The 18,262-nt window shown below is 31.0% G+C and overlaps 1 protein-coding gene across 1 annotated transcript; it reads right to left on the reverse strand.

Annotated features, from left to right (window-relative positions):
- Positions 1-486: 486 nt before the first annotated feature.
- LOC114274532 (uncharacterized) lies at positions 487-13,160 on the reverse strand. Its single transcript, XM_028216481.2, has 15 exons — positions 12,658-13,160; positions 11,693-11,828; positions 11,463-11,574; positions 11,259-11,378; positions 10,613-10,717; positions 9,927-10,010; positions 9,725-9,840; positions 9,360-9,461; positions 9,162-9,275; positions 8,701-8,757; positions 6,815-6,881; positions 6,588-6,641; positions 6,317-6,391; positions 968-1,003; positions 487-786 (listed from the first exon to the last, which is right to left on the reverse strand). The coding sequence occupies exons 2-15, from the start codon at positions 11,740-11,742 to the stop codon at positions 694-696; spliced, it is 1,185 nt and encodes a 394-aa protein (XP_028072282.2). The 5' UTR covers positions 11,743-11,828; positions 12,658-13,160; the 3' UTR covers positions 487-693.
- Positions 13,161-18,262: the final 5,102 nt, after the last annotated feature.

An 18,262-nucleotide genomic window follows, 5' to 3' on the forward strand; every position in this document is an offset into this window, starting at 1 on the left:
AATTGAACAATTTACTCTTAGCTAGACTCAACTCAACTTGTTCAGTCTCAAAATCATTACCATGACCAGAAACTCTCTCTCTCTCTCTCTCTCTCTCTCTCCCTCTCTCTCAAATTTCCATGGGTACTCCTGAGGCCTACAGTTACAGTTTTCAGTACCATGTTGTCTGTAAACCACTTATTTACTTTAATCTGTGGTTTATTTGCACACAATTTTAAAATTTTAGTTGATCTGCCTAAAAGCTTCCCACTCGAACATCAAAACATCAACAATATTTTTGGCATTACCATGCACAAGAACACAACGAAGCCTGACAACAACAAAGAGGAGAAAGCAGGAATGGCAAATTTCATCTTCACCGACATTACCACCCAGTGAAGGAGATAGGAACCACCATTGCCTAAAACAAAACATGATAAGCTACCAAAACCTAATCCTTTATAGCAGGAGATCAATGGCATTGCAGGTGAACCTAAGCTTAACATATTTCTGCACAAAAACGTGAAAAATTTCTCTTATCTGATTGTAAATGTCTACGACTACATCAAACATGGCTACAATACCTATCGGAAAAATGAAACATCATGTGAAAGAATTGGGCCCTGAAACACCACGCTTCAGGACAGAGAGATGCAAGAAAGAAAGAACAAAGCAATGTACAAGATCAAGCAGAGAGCTCTGAGCATGTCAAAGTTAACCCTTTACAATCTGTGCAAGGTATGCCTTGTCTGCGTCAGCTAGGCGATCCTGAAACTGAGCCCACTCGCTTCTGCACCTATCTCTTACCTATAAGTGAATTGGAGATAAGTCAAACTTAATTATGAAAATTTTCTTGTTAATGAATGTTAATAAAGATGTCATGCATTAATGATTTCAAACTGCTTTTTACCAAAAAAAAAAAAAGAAAAGGGATCAACATGACCAAAAAAAAAAAAGTTATATTAAAATTTTGTGTAAATACACATACCCCTTGCCATGGAGATTTACTGTTCTCAGACTGGCCCTGAATTTCACGACAAATCAGATAAATGAGAATGGTAATTAAAAAGCAGATATTTCAATGAACCATAAGATAATGATATCGAGAAAATATGAACCAAACAAATGAACAAGAAGAGTAATAACCCTGGCACTTGGGATGGTAAAAAGAAAAGAATCGTAGAAGACAAGGAAAAATATTACCATAGGAAAAGTTCCTATCCTACATCATCTTCTCTTCAAATAACCCACAATATTTACAGCTGAAGGCCAAGATTTGGCCCTTTCTTAAATGGGTTAATATCCACAAACAACACAACGTAATTAAAAAAAACCAACTCAAAAGGGGTTGACCCATGATTATTCACACTAGGAAGAAAAGAAACCCTACAACACTTCTGAACAAGAAACTGAATGCAAAGATGGTATCCAAATCTTCAAAGAGAGTACTATCAACACACAAAAGTAGCAACAAAACTTGACAAGGTACATATGTCTGATGAGAAAGCATATATAAATTAGCCGTGAGATGGCCTGATATCTCTTTCTCTGTTGTTTAGTCAATTTATGTAGAATAGAGACATGCGTGTAGGGAGGCTGCATAGCATATTCTGAAATATCTTAAAAGGAAGCCCCTGGGAAAGTATGGGGTTTAAGCTTCCTTGACATTATTCAGTTCTCCAATGCAGATTGGCAGGGTGATTAAATGGATAGGAGGTTGATTTAAATTAGTGTACTTTTGTTAGTGGCAACCGAGTTACTTGAAAGAGTAAAAAGCAAAATGATTAGTTAGGTAGATAGCATGGAGGTGAAGTAAAGAGCTATGGCTTATGTGGCATGTGAAAACTGATAAACATGAGAATGTTCAGTGACAATCAGGCTGTGATGTTCACTGCTAGCAATTCTTGTATTTCTTGAGAAGACAAAGCATATAGATTTGTGTTTCTTCAATTTTTTATTTATTTTTATTTTTTTTATCAACAATAGAAGATTTTATTAATAGATCAAAAAAGGAGAGAGGATGAGGCAGCCTCATACAAAGGGAAAATGAAAATACAAAGTGCAGAATCCCAACAATATTATCACAAGCAAAAAACTATTAATCACACACCTATAGCCAATCTCTAGCTAACAAAAAAAATGGAACCCCCCTTAAAGAGTGAACTCTCCGAAACCCAAAAGGAAGTTAAGTGGCAAACTTTATCCGACAACCAATCCATTTCCCAAAACTTATCTTCAAACAACTTCGCATTTCTTTCCATCCATAGAACCCAGAAAACTGTAAAGACGGCACAAGACCATAATTTTTGGCTCTCTTCAATCCTCCAAATGCGCGAAAATCAACTAGGAGCATTTGCGCACTCCTTTTTGGTGCTACCCACATAACATTCCCCATGAGGAACAATCTATGCCATAATTTCAAAGCAAAAGGGCAATGGGGAAATAAATGATCAACTGTTTCCCCATTCTTACAACACATAATGTACCATTGAGGATTTATAAAATGATTAGGCCTTCGTTTCTATAATGTATCATTTGTCAAGATGCCTCCATGAACCAAGGCCCACATGAACACCTTCACCTTTAGTGGAGCACAAGATTTCCAAATTCTTTTGCAAAAAAGACATTGAGGAACTTGAGGATTATCGATGATTTTATCAAAAAAAAGACTTATAAGAAAATATCATGGAAGAATGAAGAGCCTACACCCTCTTGTCCTCCAAAGGAGGAGCCAAAGAAAAATGATCAACCCTGGATAACAAAGTGGTCAACTGTGAAGCCTCTCTATCATTAAGGTTCCTTGAAAAATTAAAATTCCAGGAAATTGGAGCCAAAAGTGAACAAGTCATGAAAGCAATAGAGGAATTATGAGAGCTAGCCACTCTGTAAAGATGTGGAAAATTAGAAGCAAAAGAAGATTGACTCAACCAAACATCTTCCCAGAACCGAACAAGTTCCCCATTGCCCACCCTCATAGAAAGATAACAAGACCAACATATATAGATATGAGAAATAGATTTCCAAGGAGCATACCCCTCTAAACCACCTGTGAATCCCTACCATTGTCTTGAGTCTCATATTTGCTTCTAATAGTCGTGTGCCAAAGTGAATCATTTTCAAGTAGAAATCTCCACAACCATTTGCCAAGAAAGGCCATTTTCTAGCCACCATGTTACTAATAGCCAATCCCCTTTTCTCCTTAGGTAACGAGAATAAATCCCAATTCACCAAGTGATCCCTTCTTCCCCTCATCTTTACCCTCCCACAGAAAATCTCTCATCAACTTTTCTATTGACCTTGCCACTTTAATTGGAATCTTGAACAAAGATAAGAAATAAATGGGAATACTACTTAAAACAGTCTTAACAAAAGTGTATCTACCGCTCCGTGACAATAAAGCCTCACTCCACCCTTCCAATCTCTTATCTATCTTCTTCATAACTGAATTCCAAAAAGCTTCACTTCTAAGATTACCCCCTAATGGAAGTCCTAAATACTTGAACGGAAGTGACTCGATTCCACAACCTAAAAGTGTTACCCTACTCTGAAGCTAGTTGTGCTGCATATTAATGCCCACCATACTACTTTACTCCAAATTAACCTTAAGCCCTAAAATTCCCTCAAAAAGTCCCAAAATTGTGTAAAGATTAACTACCTGACCCTTATCCCCTGAAGCAAAAAATATGGTATCATCTGCATATTGTAAATGTGTCATACTAACTCTATCCCTTTCAATGTCTAACCCCACAAAAAGACTTATATCCCTATCTCTATCAACCATCCTTCCCAAAATGTCGGCCACCAAAATAAAAAGAAAAAGGAATAACGGATCCCCTTGTCGTAGCCCCCACGAAGCCCTAAAGCATTCCCCCTTGGTTTACCATTAACTAACACTGACATGTTGCAAGTCACCAAACATCCCCTTACCTAAGATCTCCATCATTCACCGTAACCCTTTTTGTTCATTACAAAATCCAAAAACTGCAAATCCACATGGTCATTAGCCTTTTCAAAATCAACCTTAAAAATAAGTCCCTCCTTCTCTAGACTCCTATACTCCTCTACTAACTCATTTGCCACTAAGGTTACATCTAAGATTTGTCTACCTTTCACAAAAGCTCCTTGCATCTTAGACATAGTCTCCCCCAAAGAAATCCTTAATCGCTTTGATAACACCTTCTCCAAAATCTTATAAAGTGATGTGACCAAACTTATGGGCCTAAAATCTCCAATTCTTAGGGATTAAACAAATAAATGTGGCATTTGTGCCCAAGTTAACAACTCCCGACTCATGAAATTCCAAAAAAACTTTCACCAAATCCCCTTTTATCACCTCCCAACAATCTTGAAAAATGGCCATGGAAAAGCCATCCGGGCCTGAAGTTTTGTCTCTTTCCCAATCAAAGATTGCCTTCCTAATTTCCATCTCATCAAATGGCCTTTCAAGCCACATTGCAATTGCCTGATCAATGGTTCCCCACTCGAGTCCTACAATCCTCGGTCTATTCATTTCCTCCTTCGAATAAAGCTTAAAATAAAAATCATAAATTCCATTGACAATCTGATCCCCCCTCTCTTCAACTACCCCCAGGCTCACTTCTAATTTTTTGATAAACTTTTTTCTTTTTCCATTTGCAACCTTGTGAATTTTTTTTGAATTGAAATCCCTTTCCTTCAACCATTTAACTTTTGCCTTTTGAGCCCAAGAAATTTGCTTCCTTAAAACCAAATTTTCCAATTTCAATCTCAACTTCAATCTTTCTCTTCTTTAAATTCAACGCATCACCTCCTTCTTTGAAATTGTCAAATTCCTAAAAACCTCCCTATTCCAACACTTTACATTCTCTTTAACAATCTTCAATTTTCTCATAAATTTAAAACCATCCATGACGACTAGCATTGGCCCACCATTCCCCCAAATTTTGTTTGAAAGATGGATGCTCCAACCACATGTTCTCGAATTTGAAAGGCATTGGTCCCCATTTTAATGGGCAACCCTCAATCACTATGAGACAATGATCTAAGATTAATCTAGATAGCGACTGCTGTCTTAAATTGGGAAAAACCCCTTCCCACCCCAAGGAAAATCAAAATCTATTCAGTCTACTACAAACCAAATTCTCTTGAAGATTAGACCATATGAATATTGCATTACACAAACGAGGATCCACTAACTCACATTCTCTTATAAACAAATCAAAATACCTCATACCCCTGTTAATCCTATTCCTATTGAGCTTTTCTGAGATTTTCTTGACCACATTAAAGTCTCCCCCTAAACACCACATTGGGGAGCACAACCCAAATAACCCATATAACTCCTTCCAAAATTCCTTTCTCCTAGAAGGCCTGTTAGGTCCATAAACCCCAGTCAACCACCACTCTGAATTGTCAAGATTCCTAAACCTAACAGAATTGAAAACTCCCCCACTATAGTTTCACACTTTGAGACAACTCTCTCATCCCACATAACCAAAATGCCTCCTGATCTACCAGCTGAAGGCATGCAAGCGCAACCCCTATGTCTAACCCCCCAAATGCTTTTCATGAGCCACCTATCACACACTTCTACTTTAGTTTCCTCAAACACCACAATGTCCGATTGATAACACCTTAGAAAATCCTTAATAACACCCCTCTTTTTCTGAGAACCCAACCCTCACATTGCAACTAATGATCTTCTTTGGAAAACATTCTCACCTAACCTCCTCTCTCCTTCTCCCGTAATTAACTGAACATGATAAGTTCCTTAGCTCCCTAGCCCCCTTCTTACTGTTCTGTCTTTCCTTTCCACCAGCTTTCCCCCACGTGGTCATATTATTCCTACTAACTGCCCCCCAAAGTCCCCTTAATTCTCACTAGATTTGTGTTATCACTTACCATTTTCTTGGAGATGTAGTATTGAAGAAACAAATCACTGCAGAATATGTTAAGCCTGAAGATCAACTTATATTCACCACCACTTTAGAGAAAGAGGAGGAGTTCATTTGAGTTGCAACAAACTAGGCATTTTAGATCTTGTGTGATAGCTTGAGGAGCGTTGAAAAAGTAATGTTAGAGGCAAGTGTAAAAGTGTAATCTTGCATTTAAAAGTTACAGAAAGGATCATATATAGTATGGGTCTAGCCCTTTCTCTTATTCTTTTACAATTTATTGTCCTCTCTTTCGTCTCTTCTTCCTTTCTCTCCTCTCTTTTCATATCAGCAGTTTGTAGAAACAGGAAGAATTGACCAAAAAAATGCTATTCTACTAAACTCTTTTGTTACATGAAGCAATCCTAGGCACAACAATGACCTATAAAATGGTCTAAAAACAATCCAAGCTAATGATGACTCACCTGATTCCCAAGTGATGGAATTACTTGATGAACGACCCACTGTGAATCAACCACACCGATTTTCTCATGTGCAGGCTGCAGAATCAAAATAAAAGTCATCACTTTCTGCTTAATAGAAGCAGCTGTCCTAATCTACAAGATGTAGAGCTCTTGATGTTGATGTATATCTTTTGACTGTCATACATTCACCCCCCAAAAAAAAACAGCATGTACATATGCAAGTTCTGAAACATTTGCAATCGTCAGCAATGAAAAGTGGGAAAACAACTACCTCTACGCATCTTCTGAGGGCAAAATCCAATCCCCATCCATGAACCAAGTCATTCTACAACCATATTATACAAACAAAGAGGTTAGTGTAGCTAAAATCTGCAAACACCAAAAATAAAATAGGAAAATTATTGTTTCAGAAGGCACTCTCAGAATGGAAAAAAATAATATGTATGAAAACATATGACACAGTTTACATATGCAATCCCAAATAAAATGAAAGAACACCTGAATCATATGCCAAACACAGCGCCATGCTTCCCGAGAAAATACAGGGGCCATAATCTCCACAAATCTGAAAAAATGTAGAAATAGAAACAACTAGTTACACGGAAATATTAAGAGCATTTGAAACCATATATGAATTATGAAACTAGAGTTTGTATCCAGAACACAACGCTTTAGATACATTGCCAATCTTGTTAAATCAATAAATCTTCATATATATGACTTTTAATATTCAGCGAAATTTGTCGCCAAAGTCTCCAATTTTCTTGCAGTAGACACATCCCACGTTCCCTGTAATGTAGATTGTTTTGACACGTGGAACAGGAATTGGAACAGAACACATATCCTACAATGGGGTTTAATAGGTTTGAGCTCATAGATCACACAGCTCAATTGTGTTGAGATATTCATAAATGAAGAAGTAGTTTGCTTTAAACAAATTGATCATTAGGAAATTGTTCAAAAATCCACAAGAAGAAAAGATGTCTATTTACTTTAGAACTTTGTTATACTTCAAATTTGGAATTAATAAAGTAAAAACAGAATGCTTATTGTTCCCAATATAAGTTGAGCTGTTGATGGATGCGCCAAGTAACTTTACTCAAATCTTTGCTGAGAATCATTTTAGGTTTTAGTTTTAATTTTTGTTAATTTTTACACTATATAAAGAAGAAAATTAAAAGAGGAAAAAGAAAAATATGAAGTCAATGCTCCAGAACAAAAGAAGATTTTTTTGGAAGGAGCTTTCCGAAAATCAATTATCTAAGGCAATACCATTTTTTGGTAACTCTTACGAGATTTTGTAAAATAATAATTAACTGAAAAATGAATAACTTTAGGTGATAAGAAAGAATATGATTGCCTTAGACTTGACTTGTGACATGACTTCTAATGAATCAAGCTAGAGAATATGGATCCATGAAGTTGAACCCAAGTAATCGAGACAAAGACTTGTTGAGTTTGGTTGTATAAAGAGTTTATGGAAATTAAATACAAAATAATTTCTTAGCTTCCTATCCATATATATATATTTGATAAGTAAAATCAAATTGTATTGTGCTATTATATCAATAACACCCCAAAGGTGCAGGCATGTACAAATGAATAAAAAAAGCTATGACATAGAAATTGACTGCAGGGAATCATTCCCTTCATTCCTAACATTCTTTTTTTGACTTTTTGAAGGAATTGTATATATTACCTTAAAAATCTATGGGTATAGGGTATCTATTACATGCATCAAGTGCAAAAGGCTAGGCTCCCTAGTTATTTGGCACCATTTTATATTGTATATGCTTGCCAAAAAAATATAAACTTAAAAAATAACTCAGGCAAACCTATGAGCCGACCTTCAAATCTGGGGTCTATCAAATGTGTTGCATAAGTACTGTGCTTCACACACCACACTTTAAAGAAAACAATTCATGTTCTAGTTCATGTCCAATGTAAAGTTGATATCATTTAAATATCAATGCATGAGCATCAAGAATAAATAAAAAAAAGACATGACATGGTTGAAAAACCCTCTTCAGAGGCCCACTACAATGCAAGGCTGGTTGATATACTACATTATAACAGAAAATTTAACTTTGACCCATTTATATATGTTTACCAGTCCGATTTGACTGCAAAAACTGACATTAATCTTATCCTACTTAATGATTTTCCCAAAAAAGTGTAGGAATCATAGTGTAATTGCAGGCTCCTATACTTGGATAACAGGCTACATGGCAAGTTGAACGAATAGATTTAATATATGCATTTTTATAGGGAGAGGAGAATAAATATTGACTTGTCGAACCAATTTAGGCAGGTAAGTTATTAAGATTGTATGTGTCAAATGTGTGCATGCGAGAGAGAGAGAGAGAGAGAGAGAGAGAGCTTACGCAGCACATGGAGGTAAATGTGGGTCACCGCACCAGCCTGGTTTCTCTTCTGTATTCCTGTTCACCAATCCAGACATGTAGGACTTAAAACTCTCTACAGATTCAGTGGCTTTATAAAAAAATGTTACAACATCATCCATATAACAGTATCACCTCCTACATAGACTTGAGGACATGTGTTAGGTGTGGCCATGTGTCTAAGGGTTGGTTTATGTAATTCCAAAGATAATGCAACATGACTAAATATTCAAAATGGTCAACATAGAGCACTATGCTTCAGATACATCCATCCCCTACCAATGTTTTGTGTGTTCTGCATATGCTTACATGCATTCAAAATAGTCCACGTAACATCAAAAATCACATTTTTACTTTCTTTCTTCTTTTTTTCTCTTTTTTTTTTTTTTTTTTTTTTTTTTTTCGGAAGAGTCTGGGTGAAAACTGAAAACAGTAAAGCCTACTTGTGAACTTCTCTGTCACCTCTCCTTTTTGTCATCTGCCATGTTAGTCCGTTATTGGGCTCAAGACCTGGTTGAGAAATATCCAAACCATGTTTCTTAACCAGTTGAATGTACCTGGTAAATAAATTGCAGAGGAAAAGAGCATGTAAATTTTGGATTCGACTGCTTAAATAAAAAAGAGAATCAAGGAAAACTTACTTGTCACCATTAAAGTGTTCAACTCCCAGATCTTCATCCCAGATGAAAATATACTCATAAGCTGCAATAATATCAGGATGCAAAAACCTCTTTGCATACCACCTGCAAAAAAATTTAAAATTTTATATGCAGAAAGAAGCCACAAAAATTGCACATCAGCAGAAACACAACTGGTAGCAAATCTTATAATGGTCATTTGAATCTACGAAAGGATGCAATATTAATGAAAAACAAATCAGTCTTTATTTCCTTTCCCAATAAAGAAAGGGTATAATATCTCTGTTTTATGAGTTCTCTTTTCAAACATGGTATAGTGGAAAATGTGGTATAACACCAAAAATATGTAAAATACTAAAGCATCTTACCATTTTGTTTGCTTTCTTACACTGACATGGATGGCCCTCTTTGACCACTCAAATTGATCCCATTCGCTTGTCCAGCCATCATAATGAAAAAGCATAATTTGAAAATCCTCAGAAAACTATCAAAAAATAAAATAAGATTACAAATCTCTACTTGCAACACCATAAAAATAATACAAATAATGAAATGGTCCATTTGTGTAACCTTTTTAACTGCTGCATCAATGTTGTTCCTCTGATCCAAACCAACTGTGAATGTTACCAAGTATTTCGGCTTCATTGTCAAATCCTGAAAGTTACAGAACGTTCTCCATAAGATAACTGGAGTTATGAGAGTAGTTACACACATGCCAATCAATGGAAATTTCATAGTATGAGACGGTTTCTTTTTGCACTCATTCCAATTTTTAGTATTTTATGATGTGAGGGTTTCTCACTTGCTTGTCACCAATGATGATAAGCCAATTAAATCCACACGCAGCCAACCCAGCCGTACCAATCTTAACAAATCTATGCATCACACATTAAAAAATAACCAAAACCTGAAAAATACAGTTTCGCAAACAGGTTCCACACAATGATAAGAGTAATACCCATGAAGCCTTTAACAAGAACATTTCAAAGATGAGAAAACTTTAGTTAAAGAATTACTAAGTAGAATATGCCATGGTCTTAGATATGGGATGAATTGTTTATTTTTTTATTTTTACTCACTAAACAACAATGTCTACTCTATTAGGACTTCCGAAATCATATATGGTCATAGTTGAGTTGGAGAGTTAACAAGAAATTAAAAACTTTACAATGATTAAAACCAATTCTACCATCTAAAATAGGTAAATAATTGCAAGCTCCAGCACCATAACACAGTCATTTTGTTGAACAACATACCTCACTGGGTTCACCCCATAATCTTCGCAAATAAAAATCGGACTGAGAGACTACAATTGCTGGAGGTAAGGATTCTGCACCACGAGGATTTGTCGGAACATATATCTGGGAGGAAAACCAAACACAAACAGGTTATCAGCCTAAATAAAAATTGAACATGAACTCTGGGAACACATTTTGCTGTTGTAGCAACTGAGAAAAGATATGGGAAAAGCCTGTTGATCTAGTATTTCCAGATAAGCTATAACACAAGACGGCAGAAAATGACATAATTAAAGCCAAGTTATCAAACTAAGAAGCATGGACATTTTTATGAAGCTGTAGTGTACCCATAAACTCTAGCATTGTTCTGTTGACATTTGTCATGCAATTGTTTGAGAGAAACATAATTTAGAGACACAAGGGAAGGGACATAATTCTTTTTTTTTTTTCTTGCAGCAAATCACTTTCATTGATCAATAGGTCGTTGGCATCAATTTCTGAGGGTGTTACTAAATCACTGGTTTATATTTTTCTTGAACAATAACATCATCTCATGTAAGAAGACAAACAAGCAAGGAATCACTGGCCCTTTAAGCGATAGTTGACCTTGGAATGACACATGTTAAGAAAACGTAGAAGAATTAAATAACCAAGGAAAAGGTACCTTAGGTGGTGCTTTGTCAGTGGAAACCCGAGTTTCAGGTATGTGGTTACTAATGGATCTAGAATGATCATTGTTCAATGCTACGTCAAGAGATGATACAATGCTTGAATTTAAATTAATCTGCAAGAATGCAATCGCAATGAATCAAATGGATAATAGGTGCCTCATGCAACATAGGGTCATTGACAGAATGAGCCAACATACCTTATTAAGGGAAACAGATGGAAAAGAAATTCCAATAAAATATCCAAAGATCATTCCAGTTAAAGTTGTAATTACAAGTCTGATAGTGTCATTTGATTTTTTAAAGGCTCCACTGCAACCAAAACAAGAAAACTAATCAAGGCGTTTTCAAAGAATTGGTACTGCATTTTGGCCCTTCAAGCGTCTTGCACAAGTTAACCAGACAAATATATGAAAATATCAGTACAAACCTGCGGTGTATGGTCCCCATCTTGGTAAAGTCACTCAAATCAAGCGTCATGCACTGGGAAAAACCCTATTCCTTAAGCAACTTTTGAAGCATAAACAGCATTCTCCAGTTACAATTGATTTTCCCAATACTAATTTCTGTTATACAAATCCATAAGATATTCAATACATAACAAACAAATAAATGCAAAATCTCAAGCAAAAGATTGTATAAAATCTTAAGCCAAGTTTTCTGCAATCTTTCTACATTATTCTCTCATTAAATTCCCCCAAGTTTAAAATAACAATTTAATAATTAATAAACTCATAACCCAGTGTTCTTTGATGAGTTTTGCGCAACAGTTGAGGTAAAATATCATGTTAAAAGTTCAAAGCAGATGAGCATGACCAGACCAAAAAATAAAACCCTAAAAAACCCAGCATTTTTTTTTTTAATATAACTGAAAACCCAGTAAGATTATGCAATTTTAAACCTAGGTTCGCGTTGAACAAATACTTTTTTTTTTTTTTTTCCTTTTCACTTTTCACTTTTTGTTTTGGTAAACCAAGTTATCATACTTAAACACTCTGATCTTCAAATGAGGGTTCATCAGACATTGCAGTGATGATTGACACCAAAAACATAGTATTTATACTGCTTACAAATACCACGCAACGATCATTCACATGATCTAGAATTCTTCTAGTATAAGAGTGATTTTAAACTACAGAGATTTCAATTTATGAATTTAGTAGCATTAAAGCAACGCAGAATGGAGGAAATTAAGAAGAAAAGAAAAAGAATAAGAGAAGAAGAAGAAGCGTTAAATAAAGGCAAATTAATGAGTATATTGTAATCTGTACATGAATCAAGAATCCTATTATACAGGAAAATAAAAATGATGAATGAATTCTGGTATTATGATCGAGAGAGTATTGCAGAATTGATCAAATTCAAAGAGCATTAGGAAGGGCTAGAGAAGCTTACAGATTTCGCCGATAGCAAGCGACCCAGAGAGACAGAGAGAGAAGGTGTATTTGTTGCAACAATGGAATAATGGATGGCTATGAAATTTAAAAAATGGTGGTGATATATCAATTAATTAATGTATATATTAATTAGTGTTATATTATTATTATTAATTTTATCTATTATATAAATTATAAATATTTAAATTTTTTATTTTAAAATTATATTACATCATCTGTTAATATATTAATTAGTATATTAATTAATATATATAATATTATTCTTAGAAAAATGACAAAATAAAAAATAGGATTATATTTTTGGGATAAAAAAAATAAAATAAGATATTTATATTTTGGGATGGCAGGAGTACAGAATATTTTACAACTCCAATCATAGTCTTCATTTTTTTGTTAGTTAAAATATCAGAAATGTATGCTTTTTATTTTATCTCATTTTTATTTTTATTTATATATTCTAACCTTACTTTTTATTTTGTTGTCCCGCAGTGCAAATCCAATATGTTTGGATGTATATGCAATTAATATATATGGATTTGGGCTTGGTAAATCAACTGTGGAATTGATTTTAGTATCTTAAATCATTTATTTTTTAAAATTTATTGAGTAAAATATTCATATAAAAATAAAATAATTGGATATCGGTAACTGTAAGTTTAAATAAAATTTATATTATAAAAATGAATAATTATTCTTAAAATTATATTTGTTATTTATTTTTTAAAAATAAATATAATTCAAACATATAACTATTGATATTTAAAATCACATGTGGTTGGAAGAACAAAATTGGGACACTTTTAATATATTGGGATTAAATAAATAAACACAATTACAACGTTGGGAATCAAAATGACATAACTTCTATATTTCAAAAACTAACCCAAAATCTCATTCAATATGTTTGATTTCAATTTTCTGAATTTAATTTTTTGAAAATTGAATTTTTTATTTTTTGTTTTTTAAATATATTTTTAGTGAATATTTTTAAAATTTTAAGCAATTTTTAAAATTTTTTTTAGATTCACCTTATTTAGATGTATCTAAAAAGTAAAATATTTATAAAAAATATTTTAAAAAAATGAATAAATACGCAAGAATACGAAAAATGTATTGATTTTTTTTTTTTATATTTTTGGTATTTTGTGAATTTTTTAATATTTTTTCACAAATATTATACTTTTTAAGTGTATTTATGTTAGGTGTATCTAAAAATTAAAAAAATTGCTTAAAATATTAAAAAAACTCAGTAAAAACAATGAAATACGGAAAATAAAAAATTTCAATTTTTTAAAAAGTGAATCCTGAAAATCCAAACCAAACAAGCTTATTATTTTTATACTTTTATCGAAATCTTACTTTAATCTTTACATTTTCACTAAATTTTATTTGAAGCTATTCTCAATTTTAATTTTTGTCAATCTCACTAATGATAAATAAACAAAAAAGTAACATTCACCCTATTTGATTCTAATTTTCTGAATTCAATTTTTTGAAGAATTGAGTTTTTTTTTAATTATATTTTTTACGTTTTTAAATTTTTAGTGATTTTTTTTAATATTTTAAGTACATTTTTTACTTTTTAGATACATTTAATATAAATACAATTAAAAATATAATATTTGTAAAAAAAAATCTTTAAAAATTCACTAAATACTAAAATATAAAAAAATATAAAAATTCAGCATATTTTTATATTCTTGTGTATTTATTAATTTGTAAAAATATTGTGTTATAAATATTTTATTTGTAAGGTATATTTAGGTTAAATTCATTTAAAAAATAAAAAATTTGCTGAAAATATTAAAAATTTATCAAAAATAAAAAATATAAAAAACAAAATACTATTCAATTTTAGGAAAATTAAATTCAAAAATTAGAACCACAAACAAGTGATTAATATGAATACGCTACGCGTTGTTGATTTGGTCGGCCACGATGTACGGATAACGCCCCTAGGACCGTTATTTGAAATTCCTTCATGTGCTGTTTCTTTCAATTTAGAAAACCATACATGCGTATACGCGTGAATGAGTGGTCGTTTGAGGATTCTTGTCTAATTTTTAAATTTTTTTTTTTTTTACGTAAAGACTAATGGTTGTGCACATGCAATGTACGTGGCATGTCATCTAATATAAAAATACTTTTTAAATGAAAAATTGCATTAATTAGAGTATTTCGCTTATTGGTTGTGTATCATCTTTTCCGAGTTGAGATTTCGTATTTAAATTTTATAGAGAGGAAGTTTGATGTCATTTATGATTATTGGTTTACTAGCATAATATTCGTGTCATGAACGGGATATATAAATAATTAAAATTTAATTTTTTAAATTAAATAAAAACATAAAATTTGTCTAAAATATATATGAAAAATAATTTAGAATCAATTAAACTTTAATTATTTTCATCAGAATTACACTTTAATCATTTCTAAAATAAATAAATAAAATCTCTTCAAACCCATCTCCTAATATGATTGCCTAAAATCAATTCTCTAATTTAAAAAATAATAAATATTCATGTATCTCACATAATTTGTCTTTTTCTAAAATCAAATACAGAATCACAGCCTGTTAACCTTTCAATTTAAAGAAATGAATAAAAATGTTCCTAAGATGATTGCCTAAAATCAATTCTCTAATTTAAAAAATAATAAATATTCATGTATCTCACATAATTTTCGAATTAAACAAACAAATAAATAAAATTCCTTCAAACTCATCTCCTAAGATCATTGCTTAAGATTTGTCTTTTTCTAAAATCAAATACAGAATCACAGTTTGTTAACCTTCCAATTTAAAGAAATGAATAAAGTATTTATTTATCTATCTTTTAAAATGTTTACATAAAACCTTCATTCCCTAAAATAAATCAAAGAAACATCAATTCAAATTTGTTCATAAATTTTCAAATTAAAAAAAATAAAATAAAATATCTTCAAAATCTTCTAACATTTTAACCTAAAATAAAAAAATATATAAAAAAAGATCAATTCAAATTGATCATTGCCTAAAATCAAATTTTCAATTTAAAAAAATAATAATTATTCACGTGTCTTATATAATTTCCGAATTAAACAAACAAATAAATAAAATATTTTCCGACTAATTTTTTGAATTAAAAAATTGAAAAAAAATACTAATTGGTTAGCCTGTCAAGAAATAAATTTTAAAATTTAAAATTATGAAAACCATCTCATAATTTTTAGATTTTAAAAGGAGAGAATCACTCAAATATAGAATAGGAAAACATAAAATTATGCCTTTCTATTTTTATTTTTTATTTTTTTGAAGTAAATATTTTTAAAATTTGAAATTATATAAAACTAAAGTTTTATTTGGAATTTCCTTTAAAGGTTTTTAACTTTTAAATTAGATGGCTAAATTTTATTTTTGACATTTTATTTTTAAGATTTTTAATTTTTAAAATTATAGATATTATTAGATGTACTAATATTTCTATGCTATGTGTATTTACTAAATTTTAAAATTAAAAACTTATATTAATGTTTCAGAGCTAATATAGCATTTTGATGAAAAATCCTTAGGCCCCGTTTGTTTTCAGAGGTAGAATGGATGTGATTCATAGTAAAGAGATTAATAGTGAGCAGATTGATAGTGAGAGGATTAAGTAAAATTGTGTTTGTTTTGATGATAGTTGTTAGTGTAGGAATTGTTAAATTATTTTTATATAAAATAATAAAACAAATAAAAAAATACAAAAACATTAAACATTAATGTTCCAAAAAAAAAAAAAAATCCTAACATGTAAAAAATTAAAATAAAAAAATAAAAAGTTTCTATAAAAAAATAAAACAAATAAAACAATGATTTTTACTTAACAAAAAATACAAAAAATTAAACATTAACGTTAAAAAAAAATACCCAACATATAAAAAATATATATATATATATATATATATATTTATAGTCCAGCGGACTATTTTTCTAATACCACTTTCACCTTCTCCATCTCAAACCCCCTTCGAAAACCTAACCTAATCTCCTCCTCCATCTCAATTCGTTCTCCAAACCTATAAACAAACACAACATTAAATGGATTCCACATCTATCATAATCCCATCCCCTCTTTTATACCCAAAACAAATGGGGCATTATAGTTTTCTATCCCGCAACAATGCAATGTTCTAAGAATATTTATTTTGGTAGAGATGACGCAATGAAGAAGAGAATTATGATAATACGTTATGCCAATTCTAAATTTAAATTGATGGATTATTTTTTATATTTAGTGCCCTCAAATTTGAATTTTGAAATGAATTAGTATATTTTTTATTTTTTTTAGATTTGATATATTTTTCATTTGAAAGTCATAAATCAAGGGATATTAATTATTATTATTTTTTTTTGCTTGAATAAGAGTTAGTCAATAGAAGATTTTTTTTGAGAAATTTACACACACACACCGTAATTTATGAACTTATATTCCATTAAATCCTAGTTAAGATTTTTTGGACCTTCAAGTTTCATTAAATTTTTAATAATCGGAATTGTCATTCAAACAATGATTTTTTTAATCATTTATGATTATCTATAAAAGAACAGGATGATTTGACTCATTTTGATTTTCAAAACTTTAAAATATCAACTTTCAAATTGAAAAAACTAAAAAAAAAAATTATGTGTAAAATTTTTTTTTTGAAAAAATTAAAAAAATTGAATTATTTTTTTGTGGAAAACTGAATTTTTTGTGTATATAAAGGAGCATGATGATAGAACATTAACTTTAAAAATGAAAAAACTGATAATGTTCTCAGTTTTAAAATTGAAAAAAGCTGTTAATGTTCTCGGTTTTGTTGGATAGTTGAATCAATCCAATAAGTAGAAAAACATTTAATCTCAAGTTCTTTTTTTTTTATTAGTTAGTAAAATAATTATCTGAAACATTACTATGCAAAATTGATAATATTTTTAGTTTCAAAATTTGAGAAAAACGAACAATATTCTTAGTTTTATTAAATAAGACTTATTAATTCAAAAAATCTTAAATAGGACTTGAGCTATCATAACATTTGTAAATAAGACTTTTAGGTAATTAACTCTCTCTTTTCTTTTCTTTTTTTTTAATTTTAAAAAATCAAAAAAATTAGAAAGTTTAGATTGAAAACTTGATACTCTTAGAGGCCTTATGACTAAATAAGACTTATTATTTTAAAAAATCTTAAATAAGACCTGAGCTACAATAATATTTGTATATAAGACTTTTTGATAAAATCTTTACAAAATCGACAAAGTTAATTAGTTAACTCCTTTCAAGTTCACGTGTCCTGTCCTTAAATTTTATGAAATTACATTTTTACTTTTATTTGAAATTTTAATTAACTCCTTTCAAGTTTCAAGTATGCCTTTTGAATCTCTACACGTCATCTTTTTTATTTATTTATTTTTAACAAAATCTTTACAAAATCGACAAGGTTAGTCTGTTAGTAAAAATATTTGCATTCACTATAAAGTCAAAGGTTCAAAAATCTCAATCTATTTATTAATTGTATTCTTCATATATTTATTTACGAATTTTCTCTCATATTTTTGAGAATTTCTTTGTATTAACTAATGTCGTATTGATTTTCATCATTAATTA

Source organism: Camellia sinensis, chromosome 12 (genome assembly GCF_055761805.1).
Source record: "Camellia sinensis isolate YWXY chromosome 12, ASM5576180v1, whole genome shotgun sequence".
NCBI lineage: Eukaryota > Viridiplantae > Streptophyta > Magnoliopsida > Ericales > Theaceae > Camellia > Camellia sinensis.

What these genes read in the sequence shown, in the direction of transcription:
- LOC114274532 (XM_028216481.2), bottom strand. Translation starts at nt 11,742, where the DNA reads ATGACGCTTGATTTGAGTGACTTTACCAAGATGGGGACCATACACCGC. An exon ending in TTGATGCAGCAGTTAAAAAG is followed by an intron (nt 9,841 to 9,926) that starts GTTACACAAATG and finishes ATTTTTTGATAG; the next exon opens with TTTTCTGAGGATTTTCAAAT. An exon ending in GAACACTTTAATGGTGACAA is followed by an intron (nt 9,276 to 9,359) that starts GTAAGTTTTCCT and finishes TTTATTTACCAG; the next exon opens with GTACATTCAACTGGTTAAGA.